The sequence below is a fragment of the Dicentrarchus labrax genome, unplaced genomic scaffold (genome assembly GCF_905237075.1).
Source record: "Dicentrarchus labrax unplaced genomic scaffold, dlabrax2021, whole genome shotgun sequence".
NCBI lineage: Eukaryota > Metazoa > Chordata > Actinopteri > Moronidae > Dicentrarchus > Dicentrarchus labrax.
This window is the reverse complement of record NW_026136722.1, coordinates 7,108,654-7,136,606: the sequence shown is the minus strand read 5'-3', so window position 1 is coordinate 7,136,606 and position 27,953 is coordinate 7,108,654. Positions and strand designations below refer to the sequence as shown.

At 41.4% G+C, this 27,953-nt stretch overlaps 1 protein-coding gene across 1 annotated transcript; it reads right to left on the bottom strand.

The window, feature by feature from the left end:
• Nucleotides 1-3: 3 nt before the first annotated feature.
• On the bottom strand, nucleotides 4-27,183 carry lmtk2 (lemur tyrosine kinase 2). The gene is made up of 14 exons (XM_051387499.1): nucleotides 26,652-27,183; nucleotides 19,567-19,700; nucleotides 19,214-19,367; nucleotides 18,723-18,799; nucleotides 18,207-18,325; nucleotides 17,829-17,916; nucleotides 12,650-12,780; nucleotides 9,516-9,600; nucleotides 7,397-7,518; nucleotides 6,452-6,601; nucleotides 3,259-6,334; nucleotides 3,031-3,163; nucleotides 2,689-2,943; nucleotides 4-2,272 (listed from the first exon to the last, which is right to left on the bottom strand). Exons 1-14 carry the CDS (start codon nucleotides 26,752-26,754, stop codon nucleotides 2,244-2,246), a joined length of 4,656 nt encoding a protein of 1,551 aa, XP_051243459.1. The 5' UTR covers nucleotides 26,755-27,183; the 3' UTR covers nucleotides 4-2,243.
• Nucleotides 27,184-27,953: the final 770 nt, after the last annotated feature.

Here is a 27,953-nt window from a genome sequence, read left to right as displayed (position 1 = left end):
AAATTAGAAGTTCATTTGCATTTATTTTCATATTAAACAGTGTAATTATAAACATTTCATTCAATTACACTAAGCATGATAAATATGAAGTAAAAATATTTTTTAAAATCTACAAGTTTAAAGGACAGAATGATTTCACATCTGCTTTAGTGTCTTAATTTAACTGCTTTTAGTCGACGACTGTGATATGTTCCTCTGATCAACTCAGCTTTAAGTTACAAAATGAAACCTCATACCTATAACTCAGTTACATAATTTCCCATTTACAGACAGAAAAAATTAACATTTACATACATCAGTACAGTTCAACATTAAGTTACATTTCTCAAATGTGCAAGATTAAGCAAATGTATACTGTAGTCAAATAAAACAAGATTTCCTTAAATAAATGTTCAAGTTTAACTGAAGCACAGGATGCTGGTTTTTAAACAGAGGTTAACATTGTCTAAGATACTGTACAGTGCCTTCTGTATGGGGTGGGGAAGATGGTCTTAATCTACTACAGGTGAAGTGACAAAACCATTAGGTGTTTGAGTCATTAAAAAGAACGAACCATACAGCAACTGTATAACTTACAGTTTCAAAGAACATGTTTATAGCTGTACATGGAAACCTTGAAGGGAGCATGTCTCGCTCCACGACTGTTTGCATTATGCTTCACACAGAAACATCCCCAACCGACGCTGTACAGCCACAGAGACGATGTATGGCCCGCAAATGATGAGATACAATAATGAAATGCTCAAAATTGCAACTGGACAAGGGGTCCTTAAGGAAAAAAATGCCATCTGAACAGGTTAATTAAGTTTGACACAAAGTGAAATTTAAAAAAAAAAAGGCAGACAAACTCTGTTCATGACACTGAAGTTGATAAAGCAGCAGTGTTTTTTTTTTTGTTCTAGTAGTGAAGCTTCAAGTCCCTGCACATTACTGAAGAAACGTCGTCACGTTCACCAGGTCTTCCTATGAACTCAAATTTCAACTAATTAATGAAATTCATTGCACATTTGTTTACAAACAGCTCATTACATTTCTTCATTCCGACATTTAAAAATAAAAATCTCCAACTTTTTACACAATCTCACGAAACGTGTGATTTTTTAATTGTTGTAGTGATAGTAAATGGAGGAGTGCGGCTGTTTGTTTTACAGCATCACAGGCACTGCGATAAAAACCCAGTGACCAAGTAATTGAGACAAAACTACGCGAGCAACTCCCTCCGCATTTTCAGAGCATAAAATGAAGCATTACAAAATGAATACGTTTTTCCTCACGTGTCTTTCAGTTGGATAACCTCTGTAAGGATTAATATGACAATCCTTGTCTAATAACACCAACCATTCTCACTGAGATGTCTCAAAAATATGAAACTACTTAGTGTAAATGTTCCTCTAAAACATAAATAAAGGAACATACAGTGTGTCAACTCTGTAGATGAGGGATTTTCAGTTAAGGTAGTTATCCAATCATCCTATGCATGGATGGCGCTTCCTAAATATCAACCCCTTCTTATTCAATTGCTGCTACAGGAGGATACCACACATAGCTTCTCTCCAATTAAGAGACTGTGACTAACACCCAACAAGATGTTACCAAAAAAACCAAGAAATCAATCTTCCAAAAAAAAAAAAAAGGCAACCACTGAAATAATCGCACAACACGAAGGAGCAAAAAATGAACAATGTTTGAGAAGAAAAGCTTGAATCTTCAGTTTTAGGTCTGCTGAAATCAAAGAGCTTATTCCTATTTGGCTGTAGTGATACATTTGCCAGCCCAGTGTGTTGAAGTCTTTTTTTTTTTTTGGGTGATGCAAAAGTCCTGCAAAAGGAGTGCACTTCGACACACAACGAAAAGAAGCAGCCAAACACCTGGAATGCGCTTGATGAGTCTTTAAAGCAAACATTTAGAAACATCTTTTTTTTTGTTTTTTTTGTTTTGTTTTTTCATCCAAGAGGAATTGCACTGAACTGAAATCACACACTGATGTAAGCTGGAGAGGTGATGTGGCACAGACCGGGACTGGGCCTCGTCTGTCTTATTTGCTGAAAGTCAGTTTGCAGCCGTTGTTCTTGTGGCCATCTCCATGTAGGTAAAGAATTGTTCTGCCTGAGAGAAGCATCCACGGTTTGCCCCACAAACCGTGTCATCTGTCCTTAATTCAGCAGTTCCTCCATTCCCAAAAAGTGCGAGTATAGGTTCATTTTTCAATAGCGCGATGATAAATGGTCCCTCCATTTATCATACTAGTCCTTTTCTCCATCTTCGCTGCTTCCTGGGGTGAACAAAAGAGGATGAAGAGACTTTAAACATGTGTTTGACTGACTGATTGATTAATATTACTCAAGCGTGACTATATAATGTCATTATGAGCCCCAATGAGCATGGCCTCGTTTGGTAGATCTGTGAGAAAAGTGTAAAAACAACATGTGCCTTGACATGGGTTATGTGCTGGACTATGGACTCTAAGTGTTGTTACACTCAGGTTGCCAGGCAACCAGTGGAGACTTATGCTGAGCTGCTGCTGGCCATAGCTTCATATTTACCGTACTGACACGAGAGAGGTGTAGATCTTTTAATACGATTTTCAGCAAGAAAAGCTAATAAGCGTGTTTCCCGAAATGTAAAACTATTCCTACGAACCTGTGTGACAACCCAAACAGGTTTGGTTTGACTGCATGCTTAACTTACCTCCTTGTTCGATGTCAGAGTCTGTGAGATGTGTGAGGGAGAAGCTGGCAATGCTGGCCGGTGAGATGGAGAAACGGGAGTAGTTTGAGGAACTGGTCCAGCTGGGCTCTAGCACGCGCCCTACTGCCGGGGGTGGGGAGGAGAAGCGAGATGCTGCAGATGAGGACATAACCTTTGATACGGGATCTTTATCCGTCTTGGGCAGGAAGGCAGGTGTGGGGGAGGAGAAGTCATCATCCCACTCAAAACCACCACCTGTAGGGATGAAATAAACGACTCTGGGTATATAATGGCAAAGACTATTTCCAGCAGCTGCATACATTTAATGGTCTCAAGCATTACCTTCTTCATCTGTGGAGCTTTCTGAGTTGGTGAACCGGTTCAGGTAGCTGGCAGTGGGCATCGGGCTGCTGAACTCTGGTACCTGACTGTTTGAGCCTGAAGAGTGGTCACCCAGTTCCTTAGTAGGAGTCTCCTAAATCAGAATAGAGTTGGACTTTAATTAGAATGGCCACACAACAGTGGCTTACTAGTTACACCTACAACAAAAAAGAAAAAACAATACTTTACCTGGTCAAAAAGGTAGACTGTGACATCGTCGAAGAAAGACACAGCTCTCCTAGAATTTTCTGCATTGCTCCTTGGGGGAAACGGGGAAGATGATGCCTCGATATTCAGCGTGGTGGGTTTCAACAAGCTCTTCAGGTTCTTCGCACTGCTGTCGTCTGAGACAATGACTGGCACCGTATGCACAACGTCATCCTCACTCTCTGAGCTGGAGCTGTGTAGCTGGTATGCACGGATGTCATCGTCGGAATCATCGCTGTTCTCGTCCTCCTCGTCCGCATCTACGCCATCCTCCTGTCCATCTAAACCCGAGCCATCCCGCCTCCCGAGGTAACGGCCCTCCATGTCCGGCTCTTTTATTTTATGACCGTCACTCGCGTAGGTCCTGGTTAGTTTAGCATGACCTGTGCTCTCTGGCGATGGCTCTGATGGGGTAGCAGAAGGAAGTGGGGTTGAGGTTTCCAGATCTTCTGATGGGTCTGGCTGATCAGGAGACGTTACGTCCTTTAACACCTCTGGTTTGTTTCCATCTTCTTTGTGATCGTTGGTTGACTCCGCCACCTCCTTCTCACATTTCTCTGTGAAATCTGCCTTGGCTAATATGCTCCCAATACAAGGATCGGCTGTTTCTCCATCTGCAGGTACTTCAGAAGCTACAGAAGACTCTCGCTGAGAAAGTAAAGAATCTACATCTCTCTCCACATTAGCCTCCAGTGTTGGACTTCCAGCAGCCCCGCTGACCACGTCGGTAGAGTTCCTCAGCCACGTGACTTCACTAGAACCTCCCGCAACTGTTTCTTCAGCCTTCTTTTCAGGTTCTGATTCGTTGTCTGAGAAGTAGGCGGAGTCTCTGTAATTGCTGCCCATGATTGGCTCTTCGGCGGGGGCTACTTGATCTGGTTGTTGGACCTCACTGGGATCCTCGTTGTGTGCGTCGAGCACACCCTCTACTTCAGAGATGATGATTTCTGGTGGAACCAGATTGGTCGCAGCTGTGGGCTCTTCTGTCTCCTCCTCTTCTTTGGCAACACTTAAGCCGTTTTTGACAGGGGAGTGGTCTTTGACATTAGGCTGAGAGTTCCACTCAGGAGACTCCAGGTTCTCTGTCTCATACCCACTGTCTGATATTTTGTACGGAGGCTGGAGTTTGTGTTGGGCTATTTGAGCACTTAGTTCTTCTCCTTGTTCACCTAGCCTGTGGATATCCAGAGAGTCTAAAGAGTCTGGCGTCTCAGCTGAATTATCTACAGTTGGTAGAGTGGTGGACATACTGTCTTCCAGTAAACTGTCCTGGCTGATCTGGTCCAAAGATGGCCCAGAGACCAACAGAGAAGATCTGTCATGAGGACCCCCACTGGTATCCATAAAGGATTCTTCATGGTCAGACAGAGTGGTTTCTAGTTCTACATCCTCAATTAGTTCGCTCAACAGATCGTTACTTGTTAGGTCTTCATTGTTTCCATCGTCTGAGGGCAATGCTTGGACTTGCAGGTTTTCAGGAATTTTACCTTCTGTGGGCTGAAAATTATGCTTTGAGGTTCCAAAGTCGTCTTCAAGGCTGGGAATTTTGGCATCTGTGCACAATAAGTCTGTAGTGGCACTTTCAGAGAATTCAGGGGAGTGGTCATCAGTTTGACTAATGATAATCTCAAACCTCTCTGAGGTAGAATCAAAACCAGAGTCAATACCTCTGTCTGAGGATTGCAACAGACCAAGGTCTCCGGTGGAAGAACTGTTTCTAACTGGCAGCTGGTTGCTTGTGTCATCTTCTGTGACCACTGTAATGGAAGGCACCAGTGTTTCATTTTCTACCAGAGACTGACTGAACTCCCCCAAACTGGCACTTGGAGAGTCTAAAAGTTCCTGTCTTGAGGATGTGCTACTTGCTGCAGGTTTTAAATAATAAGTGTCTGTTGTGGTTAAGCTGCCTAAAGCCTCAGGTTTGTCCCAAGAACGCATTTTGAATGTGTCTTCTGGTTCGTGGGCTACACCAGGTAAAAGAAAATTATCCTGTGGACTTGAGAATCTAGATTCGTCTTTCATCAGGCTCTGGTCTTTGAGAAACTTGAAGTTGTCAGCTAGTTTTTCGTTGTTCAGAAGCCTCTTCACATCTGTGTTTTCCCCCTCCACTTCCACAAAATCCACTAGGTGAGGAGCTTCTGAACAATCCCCTAAAAAAGAATCCCCATAGCTTTTATCTGTATCCACCTCCTCAACTTCTAAAGGTGCACCTTCATGGAAAGGGTTCCCATTGCGCTCTGGAAGCTCCATGAAACTCTTCCTCCAGGAAGGAGAGTCCTCTTGCTTGGACCCCCCTTCAGTGAAAATGTTGGTGTGGTATGGACTGTCATTTTCAAGAGAAGACCAGATGTGGCTGTCTGGTAAATAGGAATCCTTGGAGTCAATACTTTGGTGGAAAAAATCAGCATCGGTACTAGACTCATCCAGACGGACATCTTGGAGAATGACAAAGTCTTGCCGGCCTGAACTGAAGTCCATGTCTTGCCCTCTGTCCCCATCGTCCCCAACAGTGCTCTCCCCTTGTTCTTCCAATTGTATGTAATATTCATTTCCATTACATGGCTTTTGTGCATCAAACACTGGTACAATCCCAGGAATTCCTGATGGAGTGTTACCGCTTTCTTTGCCTGGTACTCTGCCTACAGGATCAGGGAAATGAGCCTGGATGTCTTCACTGGAAACAGGAAAAAACATGCTGTGATAATTCAAAGTTGTGTCCATGCTTGAACGTCCATGGTTGCCATCATAGTGGTCGTGCTTGGCTGCCTCCCAAACATACTCAAAGCTGAGACCTTTGCTCGTTTCGGTAACAGTAAGAACTTCATCGATCTCTTGTCGCAGGGCATCATCAGCAAACTGTTCCAAGATTGGGAAAGAGGAGTGGCTAACAGTGGTCTGCCGTGCGGAAGGGTTAGGCTTGAGAGCATCCCACCGTTGCTCAAAATCTTCTTCTATGTCCTTCTGTCCTTGCATGCGCAGGTAGATAAGCAAACGGTGCACTTCCTCTGCTGTAGCCCGCTTGTCTGGAGACAGCCAGCAGAACTGCAGGACCTCGTACCTGGAGTTATAGGAAAAAAGAGACTCTTATTGGATACATTATAAACAGCCAAATAAGTTCAATAATTCAAACTATTTGTATTTAATTTGCTCTAATAGACATATTCCAAAGACTCACCATCTGTCAGAATAAGGAAGCTCTAGTTGTGGTTTAAAGAGTCTGACTTGCTGATCCTTGATCACATGATTGAGGACCTCCCGGTCAGACAGATGTGGGTACGGCTGTGCAGAATTCTCAAAGAGCTCCCACAATGTGACCCCCAAGGCCCTACAGGAAATTGAGGATAACATAGCTGTTGCAATTTACTGGAGGACAAAACTAATCCTGCACACTCCAAATTCAGCAAATGATCTTAACCTCTTGACCTAAAACCATAAAACAACTCAGCTGCATTGTTGTGAATATCCAAACCGACGAAAACGGTACTGTAAAATAAATAAATTGCATGATTCATAAAGCAGCTATGATGGCAAGAGCCAAACTTAAACACTTCACTTATGATAAGCGAGTTGCCCTTTAGATGGGAAACATTTCAAATCTCAATATATTCTTGTTTCAGGGGTAAAATCTGGCTCTTGTAACTACAACTATCTTATGTTACTCTGCAATTTATGACCAGAAAGCATTTGGGCAATGAGTCGTGAAGTCAGGGAGGGGCTAAAAAGACTGTACAGTGTGGAGAGATGCTTAGTTGGTGCAGTGTCAGTGTCTTTTCCCCCTCTTTTGGAAATGATCCAGATTGTTAGGGATTTACAAGCTCTGGAATTAGCAGAAAGGCTTTGTTTTCTCAGCAATGAGCCAGAGGTGTACTGCAGAACAATTTACTGTCATACTCATTCCAAATATACTTCACATGTGTATTTGGATTACATGACTCTAGCTGGAGTATCTTTCATACCTTCCTTATTACAATACACAATAAGGCGGTATACATATTTCCTTTCTCTCGGTATAATTCAAAATATATATTTAAATTATTCTGGTTCGCTCACTCATTAGGATTAATGTTTTCTTTTTAAAATGTCCTCTAGTTTCAGTTAAGAGCTGCAATCTGGTACCTACCACACATTGCTGGGCTTAGTCTGCTCCATAGTAATCACACCCCCATGGCGCTCGCCTACCAGCTCAGGAGCCAACCAGCGAAGAGGTGCGAACACATCATCCTCTGTGATGATGTAATCCTCCTATAATAACATTGTAAAAACATTTCAGTCACACACAAAATTAGTGAATTTTACAAGCTGTAACTTTCTAGAAAACACGGCAAATAATTGTGCAAACACCTCTTCATTAAAAGCACTCTACAAAAGGAGAACTTTAGCTGTTTATCAGCTCTCACTGAGGCAGTGCACTCTCACTTTTTTACATAAATAGATTCAGTGCGTGACCTTATGAGTATTAAATTCAGACAGCTAAACTGATCAGAAGTATTAAGGAATCAACAAACAGAATGCCTTAGGACATTTGCAGTGTGTCAAGTTACAAGAGAGGTTACAAGAGACGATATTAATTCAGCAGCAAAATATACTTATATATATAATTATACTATAATTGATCAAAAGCAAACAGCCTACGATGAAAAAGGTCTATTTTTTTGTCAGGTCATCTGGAACTGGTTGCACAAAGGCAGACTTCAGACAAACAAGTCAGATTGGAGTGCCAGCACGTGGGGGGAGAATATGGTGTTGCTGCATACAGGTCATGGATGTATTATAAGATCAGCACCAAGTTATTTTTACAGTGTTTTCTGCAGCTGTCTCCAGTGTTTCAGGCTTTTCTCCACCTTTCAGCACAGAGATTGGTCCATAATGAAAATTGAAGGGGGCGACAACATCAGTTTGGCAGCTTTAGTTATGAGGTGCACGCACACAGAGCTCTCCAACATCACAAACAAACTTTCATATATATGCTTTTACTTTTCTATAGTATTGTATCTATAACATAATCAACTGAAACGCACATCAAAATACAGCTTTTAATGTGACTCGTCCGAAACGTGTTCTATTACAATAATGTGGTTCAGGTGTCACTGAAAGTATCTGGGGCGATACATCAGTACTGATGTTGTGTTGGCTGTGTCCGATTCATTCCTTTGACTTTATTAAATACTTGCAGCATCAGCAAGCAGCAGAAACGATAAGTGTGTCTTTAAATTGAGAGTGTGGCACAATAGTTGCAGCTTCATTAACATGCCAACCAGGATAAAATGTCAGTGAATTCGAGTAAAATGCAGCATATTTTGCTTATCCTGTGTCACATGAGGTCCCTTGGTAACACCAGTCCTGTACGGGCTTAAGAAGGAAGTATTTGTTCTCTTTCTCTGTTCTCGTGGCTCTTTTTAAACAAAAAGACATGGCTATCGTGCTTCACACTACAAAACTCTCATTCACGTGTGCCTTGTGGCAGAATCTAACAGTTACAATAATATTAAACAACACATAACAGTATTTTTTTTCCCTCCAAACTAACTGTGTAATTGTTCATAGATAGACTGGAGTAGAGTGGCTAATAGTTAAGCTTAAAATGCATCCAAGAGTAGAGATGGTCCAAATGGAAATATTGTAAATGGCTCGATCAGTGGTCTCAAAATATTTCTACCAGGAAAAAAGTTTAGAAATTAAGCAAAACAAACAAAATGTTTTCACTGCCTGATCCGTCATAGATGCCCAGTCTCCCCCACACATCCTTGTAAGTTTCTCTAGCTTCACTAAGATACCAGATGGCGCATCTAGCTGTGGTGGGAATCGATCAGCTGGGCTGCTTTGTGCTACGGGGGGCTGTGTTAAAATGCTACAAAGCAAAGAAGTCTTCATTTGTTTTTTCTATGAGTTTATAATGCCCACAATGTGAGCAAATGTGTCTAAAATCAGCTGTTTCTTAATATACATTCTTCTTTTCAGTCAGTTTAGTGATCACACAAACACAACACAATAAGATTTACTGGATTACTGCCGGCAATCTGCATCAGAACATTTCAATCATTTCAAATAATATGACATTATTTATCAGCCATAAAAAGTTTGATTGGATCATGTCTATTTAAGAGTAAAACCAGCCTAATGTACAGTATCCTCGTGTAACCAGCCACTGATGTTGACATGAATATGCAGTTTCATACAGTAGTGATGAAATTAACAAAATCTCCAGGAAGAAAATATCTGAAATTGAGGTTTATGCTTACTTTGTATCTGTAGGGTCCAATTCCATAGTCTCCTACTTTGACTGTAAGATCTGCAGTCAGGTAGCAGTTCCTCAGAGCTAAATCACTATGAGAGCATAAAGAAAGACATGGTTTAAATACTTTCAAGATTCACAATTACCAAATCATTCACTGAATACGAAGCTCGCAGGCAAGTTTGTGACCATCTCTGGAGTGAAAGTATTCAACTGACGCTTGTTCTTGTCCGAGTTACTCAATTTTGTTTGGCCTGTGCATTGTCATTTGTGTCTATAAAGTGAAGTTAAAGCATAGACCAGGGGGAAGTGACTACAAAATCAATGTCATCAAGATCAACAAGGAATCCACCATCTGCTCTTAACCCATAAGGGCTAAGATTACCTCGCAAGAATCAAGGGCAAGCGAGTCTGGCGAGGATCACAAATGACTTTGGCAACTATAAGACATTCTTCTTCTGTCATTTGCATTTGCTCTTCGCGTTGCAACAAGACTAATATGGGGGCTATTCCTGACTCGTGCATACAGCAGCAGGATATAGTTTCTAGAGGGAAACACAGGCTCTGCAAACTTTTTGTGGGGCTGCTAGGAGAGGGCGTAAGAAGCTCCGTCGCTCTCTCCGGACATTAAGCAGCCATATGGTAGTTCATTCACACTGACTGAAGAGGCAGGCTTTGATTTCCCTTTAGCTCTGCAGCATTCCCTGTGCACAAGTTCCAAGTCCTTTTACTCGCCTAACCACGAATACTGCTGACACCAGTGTTCCTGCGTGTACATGGCTCAGCTACTGTCAGACCCACTGAAACCTCTGTAAGATAAATTGAGATGTATTTTAAACTCTCCTGTCCTCTGCTGTTGGCTGAACATACAGTGACACAGATTCAGGTCCAAGCTGCCTCTTGATTTTATCTGTGATCAAGAGAAAAAGCAAATAACCCTTGGGTCAAAAACTTTATACCCACTACCAAGAACTGTTTATTATCACCTTTCAAAACCAATTATATTTTCACTCAGAAAAAGATAAATACATATATATATATATATATATATATATATATATATGTATTTATCTACAGAGGGAGCGCATCCTCTTTGCAGCCATAGTTTCTCCTACACCCTTGGAAGGCGAGTGGTATTTAGCTGGTTACAATCTGCAACTTTACCAATAGATGCCACTGAATCCTACAAACTGGTCCTTTAATGCTTGAAAGAATACAAACTGTCAAACACACTTAATAATAATCAGTAAGTGGGGGTGTTTTTGACTATTGTTGTTGACCTGTAAAGGATCAACTACTTGTTGGTTGGAGAGAAGTACCAGTTGGTACTGCATGCCATAATTTATTGCTCTGATAAAGAGGATTTATTTACGACATGACCTCAACCTCTACAAACATCTACGAACAACGAAAAACATTCTGTAACATCATAATAATAAAACTGTGGATAGTGATTCAGACATGACTAATGTTTTGATAATTGTGTTTGAGAGATTTGACTAAACTAAAAAAAAAAATCCAACCCAGGAAATACTAATACTAAGACATATGTGGCTCAAATGAACTGATAATCTAAAGTCTGAGAGATGAGGGAAAAATCTCAATCTTGGCAATACTGAACACACACACACACACACACACACACACACACACACACACACACACACACACACACACACAAACACACACACACACACACACACACACACACACACACACACACACACACACACACACACACACACACACACACACACACACACACACACACACACACACACACACACACACACACACACACACACACACACACACACACACACACAAACACACACACACACACATCACTGAACCATGCCTTAAAAGAAACTTCCTTCTGTCATTTCTGAGTGAGAATATATTCATGGCACACAGTCCAGTATGTGTTTTGCACTTTTGCAACACCATTCTCACCCTTGCACTGCAAAGCTGAGGTTTCAGCTTTGGATATCAGCCAGCACAGCACCGTCAACATACATTCAATCTGTGACTGCAATGCGTAACATTTAATTTTGTTTTAACTTTTGCGGCCTTAGAACAAAAGTGCCACGAAAATATTTTTACGATTGTTAATTAAATTAGTCCACACGGAGGGAAGGCTTGTAGAGCTTCCATTGAGTTGTAAGGATTAAAACACAACGCCCAATATGAGGCTATCCCTTTACAAGCAAAAAGCAGAATCATCATATCCTTCTGGCAACGGACAGCTGACACTGTGGCAATGCATGGGAGCTGTGTAATTGGAACCCCCTGAGCTTATTCTGAGCATGCAAAATAGAGCTGATGAGCTGAGCATCGTATGTTATGCCCAAGCCACCAGTTCCCAACACCCCCTGCACCCTACTGGCTGCTAGTAGCCAGACATCCAGTGCTCGCTGGGGTAAAAATGAAAATGAAATGCAGCCTCTCTGCTGTACACACCTTTTTTGGAGAACACTGGTACTCCTGAGACTGGTTGGACAGTAAGCACTAAAGTAAAACTAACAGTTGACCTATGTCTTGACAATCATGTTTTATGATGTTTGTGGCTATATATTTACCAAGTGACATTACATACACAGTACAGTTCGTACATAATAATCATATACAATGAAAAATGTTTTAGTCTGTCTTGATCAAAACATTTAGGGCACCAATATTTATGAATGTTGACAAGATGCAACATCAAAATGAAAATGAATGTTAAATAAATTACATTTCAGCCAAATCTTTAATTCCAAATGACAGTTATGTTGCACTGGACAAGAACAGTTAAAATGTATGAGACAAAAAAAACCCTATCACTTATCCTTCTGTATTTAAAAATATAGTTTAAAGAGAATAACTCCTTAATTAAGTAATACATATTTAATTAAAAAACTACTAATCTAATAAATTAAATTGGTGCAGAAAATGTTTTTTTTGGCTCATTAAGTGGTCGAGGTTATAAATAAAATACATAAACTACAATGTTTTTGTGCCTAAATGTCATTGAGCGAGTGAGCATTACCCTAAACAGCAGCTGTCTTCTTTGACAGACAAAGTGTTATGAAGAGCACAATGCTTAGCTTAGAGGGTTAAAACCTGTGAGCTTGCTTGAGTGTTGCAATTCTGAAGTGCTACCTGTGCAGGAAGTTGTGTTTGTGAAGGTGAGTGACACCAGCAGCAATTTCACAGGCCATCCTCTGCAGCTGCAGCAACTCAGCGTTTCTGAACATCCAATCCTGCTGAGACAGATAGCCCCGCAAATCCCCCTGAAAACAGACACACAGACAGACAGACAGACAGACAGACAGACAGACAGACAGACAGACAGTTAGTTGTATGAGCTCATCAATATCAAACATAAACATTCAATAAATCCAGAAGAATTTGTATTACAGCAATAGGAATAATAATTGAACAAGTGACTCTTTTGAATGCATTGTGCAGAGTCCGCCACACAGGGGCAGTAGACTCTCCTGTTACTGTCTCCTCAGCACTTCTTACTGCTGATGTGTGAGAGGACCAAATAAGGGTAACGCTGTTTAACGGACCTCTACGCTGTGTCACAGAGATTTATAAATATAAGAGTCCAGCTCAGGTCAGTGAAATAAACTGTGCCCCTGTCCGGTTGGGTTTCGGAGCTCACAAGCGGAGGGGAAGAAAAGAACAAGGTGTCCCGTGAGGCCAGCAGGACACGAGTTAATTAATTACATCCTAACATCACAAACATACACGCATGGTTAGTGAGTGATATTAAGTGTAATGTTACCAGTGTGACTGATCACAGTGCTGTGAGAAGTCAATATAAGAAACTGGAACAAGGAGTTGCTACAGGGCTCTTTGTGGTTGGACAGAGTCCTGAGGGACTCTAAATTTGAATTACAACAAGGGTCTCAGCCCTGCGCAGGTTCACAACCCAGAGCTGGTTGGGAATGTCTGTGGACACCTGTAGTTATCATTCAACAACAAGTAGCAGGGTGTACAATGGCTGAGAAACTGTCAATACTGTATATATTGTACTTTATTTCACTACAATGTTTGCAGTATATTTAACTCGACTTGACTTCCAAAATGTGAAAGCATGGGGCCATTTAAGTTTAATGTGCTGAACCGAGTTCCCCCGAGGAAAGAGCTACTGAGAACATACTGTACACATACCAGCGTCCTATAATGTACGAGGCGCTTTGCTTAAAAATTCCAAGTCACATGCAGTTACAGAGCGTGCAAGTTTGTGTTTGAGTGTCTGCGTGTTTACAAAGAGTTTACTTTTCCCTGAGCGATCTCGCTACAAGCAGCTTAGATCAGTCGTCTTACGTAAGCAACTTGGTTTGCCTGAACCACATTCACCGCTGCATACTCAGAGAAAAACTATCACACAAAAACACACACGGCTCTGAGAAGCAGACTTCAGAGAAGAGCTATATTCAATGTATGGTAATTGATACCCTCTGCCTGTCCTCATTTGTGAAGGCTCCACAGCAGGTGATTAAGCCTGGGTTTCAGGAGAGGGGGTCCAGTACTGTTAATGAAACAACATTAACTGTGAAAGGCCAAAACAATTAAGCCTTGTGTCTGACCCGTGAATAAACAAGAATGCACCAAGTTACCAGTGAACAGATTGATGTCTGGCTCAGACACCACATGATTTAGTTATGTAAAAAAAGAAAGAAAGAAGTTCAAGCTATTTTAAGTGCTTGCCCCCCCCCATGCAACAAGTTGATACTAGAAACAGGGTGTGTATTCTGATTACTGTTAGTTTATTTACTTGTAAGCTAAACAGAGCAAGTGGGCCATTGAATGAAATGTGAAACCCGAGCACTTAACAAGCTGCACTGTTTAAACGGCAACAAGTGTAACCAACCGTCTTTGTTAAATCAATGCTAATTTAAAGAATAAGTTATCACCGATAAAGCCAATCAATGTACGGAAGTCAAAAAGAACATCAACCACAGAAGAACTGCACCCACCAGGTGAAATTTAAGGCTCAATTTGCTTGTGGTCACAGCATGGTCAGTAACGTACAACTTAATAAATGCCATGACAGTAACATGAAGAGCACTTCCATAACACCACAAGGATTGTTGCTTTAACGATCGTAATAAATGAAGGAGATCAACAGCTTTTTGAAAGCCAAAAGTCAGCTGGCTTACATCTGAGGCCCTGAACCAGAGATGGGTCTGACTAACGTCCTGGCCTGGCACCAGGCTGGAGACCCCATGCATTAGAAGCCGTCAGTCACGCTATGGTATGTGACATTCTGCGGCCCTTGCACCAGTTGCTTGATGTATTTTGATGTCTAAAATGCTTTGAGTCAGGGTTACCCGGCACGGGTGATACGGGACGGAAAAACCATCATCAATCACCAGGCTGTCACAGGGAACGTCACAGTATATTGGCTTTTTCGGGTTCATCTTGTCCACTGCGCAGCTGCAGTGTCACATTTCATGTTTCGGCATCTTAGGGGATGACTGACATGGCCTGAAGTAGTAAGAGGCCACAGACAAGTTGTCTTTTACTTTAAATTCAACATGAAAGTAGGTTGAAACTGATATTTTGAAGTTTCATGTGCAAGTAGTCCAAATAGAACTCGATCTGTATTGAAAGAAAGAAAACACGTATTGTGTAAAACAAGATCCCACTTGGACGAAATCCTAAAAACTCTTTATCCAGCAGGGGATAACGAGCATAGACATCACTCAGTTGTGCTCCCCTCACACATTATCACCCTCAACAAACAGGACCTGGTCTTCATTACACTATCTTCCCTAATGACTCGCACACACTTGTGATAAGTCATTCACCTTGACTCATTTCCATCTCCTGTCAGAGATGTTAATAGAGCTGGCTGGGAAAGACCACAATGCCAGGACACCGGCCAGGCCCGGGCAGCTGACAATACCCTGGCCCAACAAAGTTATGCAATGTCTGGCAACGTGAGCCAAACTAGATCCTGCTGGACACGTTGCCAGTACGGATAAATGTGGCAAGGTGGGGGGTGGAGTTACTACTCAATGCATTTGGGTCACCTAAGCAGCAGACATGCACTTCCTTTTTCCTGCAAGCACAAAAAATGTGGTTCAGCATCCAAGGAGCAGAGATGAAAATCTTCCACCACGCTGCAGACAAGGAACTAATAAATTACAGAAAATGCAGCCAGACCAGTGCGATGTTTACCTTTTAAAACAACTGTGAAGTCAAACTTTATGGCGCAGGTTGTGCCAGCTCATTAATGGTTACCACAGAAAGGACATCCTGGCATCAAGACGTAATAACTGGGAGGACCTGTGCGCCTCTTGTGCACCAGACACACCTGAGCCTGATACACTCACACACATACAAGATTTACTGCTGCCAGAGTAGGACAAGGGTCATCTGATTCAACAGTTCACTCACATGTCAAATAAGTATTTTAATTCAACTCTCTGCTTTTGATTTCACAAATATGAAGAAACACTTTTAATTTTAAATGTAATACAACATTATTGAAATTCTATACAGTAAATGATCGGCCAATACTTTTATAGATTACACCTGCAATAACTAATATATTTTGGCCACTTGGGGGCAGCGGAAGTTGTAAACACAATATTAACTCATAATCGCCTTTTAAGTTGAACTTGCTGGCAAACGGTTACTTATTTAAACATTCAGCAGTTATAGGGCAATATTTTATTCATATGGAGTCGTGTTTCTGGTCAGCTGGTGAATATAAATTCCATATTCACCCTCTTTTAACCTTGTTTTGGTCTACTGAGGTAAACATCTGCCTCCTTAGCTGCTCATTGAAAACAGCTGCTTTATGTGGCCGAAATGACGACACGAGAGCAGTGAAAGTGAACCGAAGGAGAGAGGAGTCGCAGATTCAGGCGATAATTCTCGTTTTCACATTGTTATTTGATTTATCATTATAAAAATATGTTGTAGCCGCTTTAAAGAATAATGAAAATAGTAACTAGTTGCAAGTCTATTCTGGAGTCTGTGTTAATCAATAGCAATTATAACAGACATATAGAGGAGTCATGAAGACTACGTAAGCAGAAGGAATGTTGAGTCAATTGTAAGGTACGTTTTGAGGCTGCACTTTGATGGATTACATCACATCACATTATAAGACCTTTCTTGCTGCTGCATGGAGCACACTGGTGTTTGCATGTAATTTGTGCCAGTGCTGGAAAACAGAGTTGATTATTTCTCCAATATCCGAGTTGAAAATAACCAGCACAACATTTAGCCAGCGCAAAACTGACGTGACACAACAGATCGGCTGACGGCTGACGTCGGCTTAACGGCAAATAAGATGCCATTCACCGACGTCAGTCGACAAGGCAAATATCGACTGATGCGTCCCTACTTTAATATTATGTTATCCATCACTACAACAAATTAAGCTCAAATGTTGAATCCACATTTCTCTGACTGTTAAGTGTTCATTACAGGCTGGATTAGAAAGTGCAGTGTTTTCTATTTCTTGGTTACTGAACCAAACAGACACCGAGGTGGAGTTTATTTTTAGGGGAACATTTTTGGCTTGCATTCGTCGCTGGGCACCCCATAAGTTTCGTTGAGAACAGCTTAATTTACTTTAGACTCAACTCAACAGTCTCTAACATACACAAGGTGCTACCCATAAAAATGCACAAACACAGCAACTGGCGGTGCCGATACCAGGGGAGCGTAAATGGAGCTTGTTGCTTTACTGGGGGAGGTGGGAATGTGAGAGGTCGCAGGCTTAGACTAGCTATGCGACTTCAGGAGGGGGAGGGGAGCAGTGGAGGAGGGAGGGGAGGGAGCTCCAAGCAGTCAGAGCCCAGCCCACCCAGGATAGGTAAAGAAACATTGAATAAAATCAGCTGCCACGATGAAGCCTGAGTCACTTCAATATGTGAAGACGAACAAGGGCTAATTTGGGATTGAGACAGTAGGCTCTCAGTCCAGTTGGTCAGTAGGGCGGGTCAGCTATGCAATGCTTGCTGGACAGTATTTAAAGGGGTCTTGCCCTGTGAATTTGTGAGCTTAACGGACTGACAAGAGCTAATTCTCAGATTTCTCAATTAATGAAGCCTTCTAAGTGAAGAAGGGCTGAACTAGCAAGTAGGAAATAAACCTTCTTGCAATCCCTCGACCCTTGTACACAATGACAATGGCAAAACAAGATTACACACTGCAGATTTAAAGTACATCAATTTAATTCCCATGAATTTAAAATGATTAATTTTGGCTGTAATACAAGTTTCTCAAACACTTCTTTTTTGTAGATTAAAAAGGGGTTGATGGTGTTTGTTATAAATAACATTTAGTACAGAATGCGGTCACTCACCATTTCACAGTACTCAAAGACAAGCAAGAAGGGAATGGCCTCAACGCACTGTCCCAGGCATTGGAGGATGTTTGGGTGCTGCAGCACTCTGCATAGATAAAATAACATGAAACCTGTTAATACTGATGTTAATTAGTCAATCTTAGGCAATCTTTAAGATCTGAGAGGAGATTAAGTCTAATGCAGTGTGCAAGAGGAAAGGTAGAGGGTGCTGCTAACATTACAGTGATGGCTATTTTTGTCCACATGTACTGTAAGCATGTCCTTCCACTCACAATATAAAATACTATCAGTAATTAATCTAATATTAAAGATCGCCTGATTGAAAACAACAGAAACATAATAATAGTCTTCATTCAAGGGGTTTAGGGTGTTTACCTGTACGGATCCCCTTGCTGCAAGAAGTCATTCTGCTCCTTGGCACTTGCATTAGCTTTTAACTCCTTCACCACCACTCTGGCTCCACCTGGATCTGTGTAGATCTCACTCAGAAGGACCTGTTGATACATGACAACACTTCAGACTTAATAAGATACAGAGAAATAGGCCAAACAGAATGTTTCAGGTCACAAGATGCCAACAACTGCAGAGCAAACGGTTGGGGGAAAAAAAGCAAAAGATTTAAAAAAAATGTGACAAACTCTGGACAAACTGAGGATTGTTTGGAGAACATGTATTTACCCATCAACCTTAAGATGAGTCATGGAATAAGCAGTAAGAACAAGGAAGAGAATATGTGCCTAAACCAGTTATAACAGATTCAAACAGACACCTTCAGCAGGCTTTAGGCTGCTAAATGTGTTCAACCCTAACTTGAATCTACCTGAATCATACTTTATAAATAAAACTGCCTTGCCTTGCTTCAAAAAGTGAATTAAAGAAAACAAATCTTACCTGGCCAAACCAGCCATTTCCAATCTCTTGGATGTAACTCAAGCTGTGGCGTGCTACCTGGAAACCTGTGGATCCCTCTGTGAAACAACCACAAACCTTGTTAATTAAGACTGTACTAATGAACAGGCTTCAACTTGAGCATTCGCTACTCATAAGAGTGGTGATTTATTGGGTGGCAGTAGCTCATTGTGTAGGGACTTGGCTTGGGAACCAGAGGGTCCCCGGTACAAGTCCCACAGACCACAATATGGAGTGTGGACTGGTAGCTGGAGAGGTGCCAGTTTCACCTCCTGTGCACTGCCGAGGTGCCCTTGACCAAGGCAACCTAACCCCAAGAAACTGCATGTGGTTAGTGCAGTCACAAAAACACAACAAACTTCCATATATTTTTTCTAAATATTTAGGATTGAAAAGGACTGTATACTGAGAATTTAAATTTTATAAGTGTTTGGACACACATCAATTTGTCTGTGAGTGTGCATGGGCCTGACCTGCGATGAGGGAGGGAGGTTGGAGGTGTGGGGGTCCAGGCAGGGCCACAGGAGACACAGCGAGGGTGTACACCTCAGCTGGGGACTGCATAGAGGGCGTGTCCTCTGCCGGTGGAGTAAAGTCAATCTCATCATCAAAGTGGTCCTCAAACTCCTGCGTCAACAAAAAAACAAGAAGGGATTAAAACAGGCTTGCCATGACACTACAGTGCACATCTTTCACAACAGGAGCTAGATTCACAGTGGCTGTCCATTACGATCCATCCGCACTCTGTATTCTGTAGGTGTGGGCAGCCCGCATGGGAGCAGGTGGAGCTTTGGCTGTCTGGCTACCTGCCTGCCAGGACTCTCACCTTGAAGTTGATCTCCCTTTCCTTGCAGCAGGTCACGCAGTTCACTAGCAACACCACCAAGGCCACAAGCGCCGTCAGCGACACCACCAGGGACAGGTAGAGAGACACGGACAACGTGTCCCCTGTACTTCCACCTGAAAAGAAGGACAGACAGAAAGTATGCTGAATCATTCGCAATGATCGCTGTGCTTCCAAATGTATCCGGAAGAGAATGAAAGAAAGCACCCGACAGCCTTGTCATGAGCATAAACATAAGTGTGTTTGACAGTAATACAGCACGCCAGGGGTGTATTGGCTCTTCTTCTAAATCCACCCACAACAAAAAGCTTGACAACAAAAATAAACTGCACTGTGCTCCTGCAACTTCTTGAGCTCCCTGCTCTCTTTCACTAGCAACTCCTCTGCAGAGGGAAGAAATATAAAAAAAGGTTCACTTAAGGTTTACAATGTCTGCAAACATTACGTGACAATAACTGTGACTTCTTCAGACCAGAACAAGCAACCTCTATCCCTAATCAGCCATTCGGAGACAGCTGTGGCGGTTTCCACTGGCTGATAAGCAGCTGATGGTGCAGCAGTGGTGACAGCAGGTGTAGGTGTGCGCCGGTGAGGATGCTGCTGGCCCAGCAGTGAGTGGCAGGGCTGACAGCAGTCTTGCAACCCACCCACCGCGTTGCTCAGCTGCTGCACCTCTCACTACACCTATGCTGACCAACACACACGCACAGCTGAGGCTTTCTATTTTAGTGCAACCGATTTCCAATTCAGTGCCACCAACGTCTTTGTTCTGGAGACTGCTTCACACACACACACACACACACACACACACACACACACACACACACACACACACACACACACACACACACACACACACACACACACACACACACACACACACACACACACACATATTTTAACTATTAGAGGCCCAATTTATTCCAGCGTCTGTAGTATATTCCTGTAAAAAAAAAAAACACAGATAACGTGCTAATAAAGGAAATAAAAGTGGGCTGTAGTAGGTAGCCAAACCACATTTATAGCAGATTTAGATTTTAAAAGGAGTCAGCAATATAGCAAATAAATTTAAGTTGTGGCTGTGGCTCAGGAGGCAGAGCGGGTCATCCACTAATCAGAAGATTTGCGGCTCCTCAAAACCAGGTATCGCAGTGTGCGAACCCCAAATTGCTCCCAATGCTGTGCCATCAGTGTGTGTGAATGAATTAGTTTCTGTTTCTGATTGCAGCATCTGCAGAATGGGTGAATGTGACATGTAGTGTAAAGAGCTTTGAGTGGGAATAAGAATAGAAAGGTGCTATATAAGTGCAAACCATTCAAATTATATTATTTAGAAAAATTAAAAGATGCTACAAAGGCAGAATTGTTTAGTGTAGGCAATAGCCTTTAACTAAAAAAAAAAAAAATGTTCTCCCTGGATTGGAAGCTTACAAAGATGGACAGACAAAGTATTTAAAAAATGCCTGTTTCTTTCTGACAAAAGCTCAACCATGTTCTTGTCCACTTTGTCTTTTCAGGTCCCAAATGTCACTGCTCATTTCTAACAGCTCATCTGAAAGGTATGAGTACTGTCTGCCTGTTATAGTCATTGCTGTATGTGAATGAACAGTCAGAAGATGTTTGAGCCAATCTACTCCACTTGAAGCTTATTTTGTAATTGCACTATATCGTATCACATGATAATAAATGTGAACATAATCTCAGCCCTCTACATCTCAACAGGGCATGATGTGTGTGGATGACTGAGAGAGTACGAGTGTGTACTGAAAGACTGGTGAGAATTCGTGGGAGACTCTCCTCCCCATTCTCCGTCCCATGTTTACTCTGTCTCCCACTGGTCGCAGCTTGTCAGGTACATCCTGTCTGCTGGAGGGAGGATCAACACCTGCTGAGTCTCCTTCTGCTGAATTACAAATTCCAGACAGATGAAAGCGGTTGCTGAATACATCCAAACTACAACCCTACTACTAGTTGTCCCATGTTGTCACATTAGCTCATCAAGTAGATAAAGAAGATTTTGTTTAGTAATACTGCAACACAGTCTGATCCCTTTGGAGTAAATGAGAAACCAGACTGAGGCCAATATGTCTGCAATGAGCTTGTTCATTCGAAAACTTATCTTTTCTTTTCCTTTTTGACATTTTTTACAATGTATAAATTGTGCTCATTCGGATGGGATCAATCTGAAAATGGTCTCTTGTGTGGATGGTGCAAAGCTTTTCCATATTATGGCATATTCTCGTTGGACACAGTCTGGTCCTGAAATGTTAAAATCAAATCTCTCTGGATAGCTTATACAGGTGTCATCTTTAATCTGCATTTATGTTTATTGTGAGAAAAAAAAATGCTCTTAGTGCAGCAGCAGGGGGATTATTATTATCCTGAGCTAACCTTTTTGATCTATTTTACATGCTTGCAGATGTCAAAAGAAATAGAAAGTCAACTGAATGTCAATGAAAACATCTAAACAATGCATCCAACCTTACTGAAACAAGGAGAGTAGGAGGCAACAGAAAGGAGATTTAAAGTGCTGACACCGAGCTGAGAAACTGGGATGTGTCACACTGACAACAGACAATGGCTGTAATGCATAATGTTGTTGTTGTCTGTCAGCAGAAAGAGGGGAAAGAAGAACAGATTTAGCTATTTTTCTCCCGTTTTGGCATTAATTAATCTGGTCCTGGTTCCCCCGGTGTTATAAATAAAATATTCTCTTGAATTTAACCTGAGGTAAGAACTTGCAAAGGCTAAAAGCTAGTCTAACAAACAACAAGCTGAGCAGTGATCTTACTGCCAGTCAGCTCTGGTCAGATGGAGCAGCTGTGTATTCAGACAGCACAGCAGATGAAATGAGCAGCAATCACTTTATCTCCCCAGGGAACATTAGATATGATCCAAAGTGTCAGCCATGATTGATATTCATTTCATGTCTACTGCAGACAGTACGCCAAGCTATCACAGACGAAAATAGACAGGATTGCTTAATCTGGTCTATCTTGCATCCTTTTTTTTTTTTTTTTACAAATGTCTTGAGTGCCTTAGGTTTTCCCAAACTGATATACATTTCAAACTGTGAGTTGTGTTTCCCCTACCGCTGAGATCCAGTGTAACATTACAACTCTAGATCATGCTCGGTCAAATACAGCACAGGCAACTTGGCCTTCAGGAAAAGTAAAAAAAAAAAAAAAAAAAAAAAGGTATACTGTGGGACAAACTGTAAATGGTTGAAATACCTGAAATGGAAATGTTTCCACGGGAATACTTGCACAGACACCACCTCTGTACTAAAGACTGCACTAGAGAAACCGTGTCTGTGGTGAAATATTGATGAGAAGAGACATTAAAGATTAAATGGGTTTATAGTCAGAACACAGGCCGAGTGGATGTAGCTCTAAATGCAGATGTGTACTTACAACTGTTAAATTAAAGTGTTGCTGACCTTGCAATTCATCATCGGCATCAGGAGGGAGGCGATATGCCTTGCTTAGTCTTATATGGGCTACTGAAAGGTTATGCACAAATCCTTTGTGTTACAGTTGTAAGCAGAAAGAACAGGAGGAGAACTGACGCAGCTCGACATAACAGACTGAATCTGCTTAACATTCATTAATAAGAACCACAAACAAATAGGAAACTATATGGAGAGAGCGATCCAGAGGAATTAACATTGTCTGGAGGGAAGAAACAATGTGACATTAGGCAAATGTAAAGTAAGAGCAGTAAAAGCCTTCCAGTAAAGAGAAATTAAACTAAATATAAGAAAACATAAGATAAGCCTCTATTGATCCCAGAGGGGAAATCCTGTCCGTGTATTCAGTGAGAATCACAGCCAGTACCTTAGCATAAAATCTCTATTTAGACTGTAACGACACTCAACTCATGAAAAGACTGACAGACTGATTTTCACAGGCAAAAATTTCTCTTTTATTTTCGTTATCTTTTTCTGAGGTAGGGTATAAACTGTGCAAAACAATGTTTCCTTTTGTGAAGTGAAATTGATACCACAATAGATATCATCATTCATTTTTAATCTCACCGATTTGAATCTTCACATATTTGTATCACGATTTAACCGTCTTGCGATATATCTTTAAATTCTTAATTTGAAAATGCTTCACTACTTTTATGCGAGTTGTTAGTAGAACTGGTGAGGTACAGAGCTACAGTGACTCTCCAGTTTAGATAAATACAAACGTCATAAAGATTTACAACTGTAAACATACTGCAGCCCACTACCCCCACCCCCACCAAGGTGGGTACCACCACAGCCTCATACTGAGAAAAGGAAACCCCTGAGTCGGGTCTTACACTAAGCCACGGATAAGACCATCCACATATGATTCATAATTGTTGACTGGCAAGACTTTCCATAAAGACAAGATCGAGCTAATCATAAACCCCATCGTAATGGCCCTGTTCCAGTCCCATCAGAAATATGAAGGTTTGTTCACAAAACACTTTCTCCATCTACAATTATAGCAAACAAAATCTGTCATTTTGTTGGACTGTTCAGAATTCCAGCTGGCTTTAATAAAGCCAAAGCTAAAAACTTCACAACAATCCTGTGAAAAACATGTGGCTGTAATTGCAGGCAGCTTTTTGATACAAACACCTCCTGTCTGTTTCAGGAGCGCGGCGGGGTTCCAGGCAGTGCCGGACTCCCAGAGAGGCTGTAGCTGCAGTCAGATAGAAAAAACAGGAGCTGGGTCACGGCAGCTCTACATGGGATCAGTTCTCCTCAGTTAGGCCTTATCTGAGTCATGGGTTCATATTATGACTTGGCAGGCTCCACCAAATGACTCAACTGGTTTTTGGGACCAATACGGCAGGGAGCTGCCAGGTCTTATTTCGGTTCCTCTACATATTTCAGTAGGCATTCACGCAGAGGGGGAGCTGACCCATTTTTTTGCAGATTTTACCCACCAGTGTGCACAACAGTGGATGTCTGCACTTTCGGTTACATGCAGGATGAAGGACAGCATTGTCTGGCTGACATGTTTGGGTTTCAGGCTAAGATTTGTCTGCCTGCTAAAATAGGAAGCGCTAGAGCCTCATCGATCAAATGAAGAGCCCAGGGATCTGAAGCAGCCAATACTTGTGGCTGCCCTTGGAAGGATCCATAGTCATAAAACACTATGTATATTGGTCAATATCCGCATGTGTTTTCTCTTTTTTAATATACTTTTTTTTTTTTTTTAAATATGTTAAATGAAGCAAGCAAATGGACTGGGGTAAAGGGGGTTGTGGCTGGAGCCTCATCCCCTGACAGCAACATAAATGATAAGCTGGTTTGTGAAAGCAGCATCCCCCCACAGCCTGAGTCACTGAGTAATGCAGTGGAAGGTTAAGGCCAATGTCCACCTTGACTTATAAACTGGACATGCCACTATCACCTTCCTGTTACTACAGTTAAAGCTTACCTATCTACCCTTACCCATGTTTGATATGTGTAAACAAAGCGCATGTCACTTGAAGCCCGGCTTTGAAACTCCCTCTCCAGCTATTCTTTTAAGTGTGATCTCACCCGTACTTCATATCCTAAATCCAAATGTTTTTATTTTCCTAAATACAAACTTTAAACAACCAGGTATTACTGTATCACACCTGGACACAGACGGGGAAGTGGAGCAAAGAACAGGTTGCTATGTAATAAAAGCATAAAAAGCATGCGCATATTGCAACATAACTTTCCTGTAAGCTGTATTATAATTATGTAAACATCACTGTTGCTAATCATTGACTGGTCCTGATAAGCTTGGAATGTGTTACGGTTACACATTACCAATATTCACGTATGCATCCATTCATTTCTAACAGGGATGCTGGTTACATTATACCAAGAGAGGCCACAGTGACCCTCTTCCTCTGAGAAGATGCAAAAACAGTGAAACACTGAAACTATTCCCTTGTCTCTAAGGTGGGGCATCCTCAACAAATGACTGTTGTAGTAACTGAGTCATCTACTTGAATTGGTGTACTATTTTTTGATTAATCAAAATCCCTAATTCTGTCTGGAAAACAGTCAAAATACTTTAAAGGGAATTATAATCCGGTGAAATGAAGGAAACCAAATATATACTAATCTTTGAGAAGCTGTAACCGCCAAAACGTTATGTTACGTTAAAGTTTTTACTTGATAAATGCCACTGATGATTAAACCATCATCATAATTGTCATCAATTATTTTTCTGTTAATACACTATCAATTACAAAACAATAACATCTAATTAGTATCCCAAGTAAAACTGGTGGAATTGAATTGTTTTCATACATTTCCAGTTTCCTCCTGTTTCTGTAATTCTGGAAACAAGCTCTGGCGTTGGCACACGACAATATGGCAAACTGTTTTCTTCCAGGCACAGACTTTCATTCATCCTAAAATAATCAAATGAAAATCACACCCGTGACAGAACCTGTGATGTGGGACAAGTGCCAGGACACTATAATCAACATCAAAGAAGTTATTCAAGGTTCACTTCTAAACAATGAGAAACAGTGTTTCCATGCTGGTAGGCCAACATCTATTCCACTGTACCATAAACTTGTTTAAATGCCAAAGACTGGACCCAACCCAGTGAAAGGTGAAACATCCCATTACCTGTAGTTAAAACGGGTTGTTCTCCATTAACTCTGCTGCCTGATGACTGACTCATGTGCGTTAAAAATCAATCAGAATGAAACTAGACAAGGTTAATAAGTATTTACCAGAGTGTTGGTGAAGTGTGATGTTTGTGTTTACCTGTTTGCTATTAAGGAACTGAGTCGATTATCCCTCATAAACATTATTACCACTTCATAAACAGACAGACAGTAGAATTAATATCCCTTTAAACTTCGTGATCAAACACATGTCAAAGTCAATTAGCACAAGGATCCACACACTGATCACACGCGTCGCTGGTTAGCAGGAAATGCAGGCAGGTTGTTGTGTTGTTAGCTTTTAGCCGCTGATTAGCAACAGCTACCAGCAAATATGAGCAGACACAAACATCCGCTCGCTGGCGGCTGGATAGGAAAGAGTTTCAGTGAGTGAACAAACAATCGCTGAGCCGTGTCAGCTGTCTCACCTGATTTGTGAGGATACAGAAGAGGAGCACCTTCAGACAGACACAACGCCGACAGAAAAATCCCAGTGGCCAGCAACAAAACACATCCATGGCGGCTCTTCATCCTCCTAGCTTAGCTAACAAAATGCTAGCTAATTGGAATCGTCGTCCTAAACAGTAAATGGCTGGTTTGATACTAAATGAAGTGTTTTAATCATTTAACCCCAGTGTAGGCTACACAAACACGCATATTTTCTGTCTGTTTAACGTTAGCGACTCACTGTTAGCCAGCTAACTAGCTTCAGCTAGCATGTCAAGGCTAAGTGTTTTAGCTGACGACAGCAAACACCGCTACGAGATGGAGTGTCCCGTTGCCCATGGAGACAAAAGGAGCGATCACCTTTGACGACCGATCATATTCGGTGTGTCTACCTTAATGTTATTTAAATGAACATAGCTAAGGGAAATTAATCAATAGCCCTGACTATCATGAAACACCTCTCCTCCAAAGCGCCATGTTCCCGTACAACGTCACATCGCGGAATGAGGCGTGAAACTTCAAATAATTGACAAGTGCCTCAGCCAATCACAGCGAAGAATACCTTCACGTTACACCGCGCGGAGCCAATCAGCTTCGAGCTTTATTATCAGTCATGTAAATCCAGTGCTTTGTGTCAAAGCTGAAGAAAGCTTTTACATCCAGTAATTTGCAAACCATGTGATGCACGCAGTACTGATTAGGAAAGACGAGCTGTCTATATTAAATGTTTATTTCTGGATTTACGGCCAACCATAACCTCCCCAGCAGCATTTTATAGGCGGGCGGTGTCATATGACTGCTGCGATGGTGCTGGCTTACAGATCATGATCTATTTCTTGTTCAGTTTCTTTCATATGAATATTGCTGGGCATTAGATTTACTCATTAGAGAACTCAATCTTTCTGATAATTAAACAAAGCAAACAAAATGTAACTCTATTTCGATGTTAAATGCTAAAGATGCTAAAGAGCTGTCAAGTTGTTATAGGTTATTGATCCCAACTGAAGACAGCAACATATCTGTCTACCTGTACGTTTTCCCTGACATAATATTGTTTTATTGACTTTCAAGCCATAGCACATGATAATTGATTTATTTTGTGTGTTAATATATAAACAGATTTAGTTATTTTATTGCTGTATTATACTCGTAACCAGACAAACCCACATATTTCTCCTTTGTTTTTATATATAGCTAAAATTTACAATATGACAATTTAATATTCATTTTTTTACACAGTGGCTTTATTACAAGTTTTAAAGATTACCAGACATAATTAATAC

What these genes read in the sequence shown, in the direction of transcription:
- lmtk2 (XM_051387499.1), bottom strand. Translation starts at nt 26,754, where the DNA reads ATGAAGAGCCGCCATGGATGTGTTTTGTTGCTGGCCACTGGGATTTTT. An exon ending in TTGGACCCTACAGATACAAA is followed by an intron (nt 7,519 to 9,515) that starts GTAAGCATAAAC and finishes ATGTTATTATAG; the next exon opens with GAGGATTACATCATCACAGA. An exon ending in CTTCCTTATTCTGACAGATG is followed by an intron (nt 6,335 to 6,451) that starts GTGAGTCTTTGG and finishes CTATAACTCCAG; the next exon opens with GTACGAGGTCCTGCAGTTCT.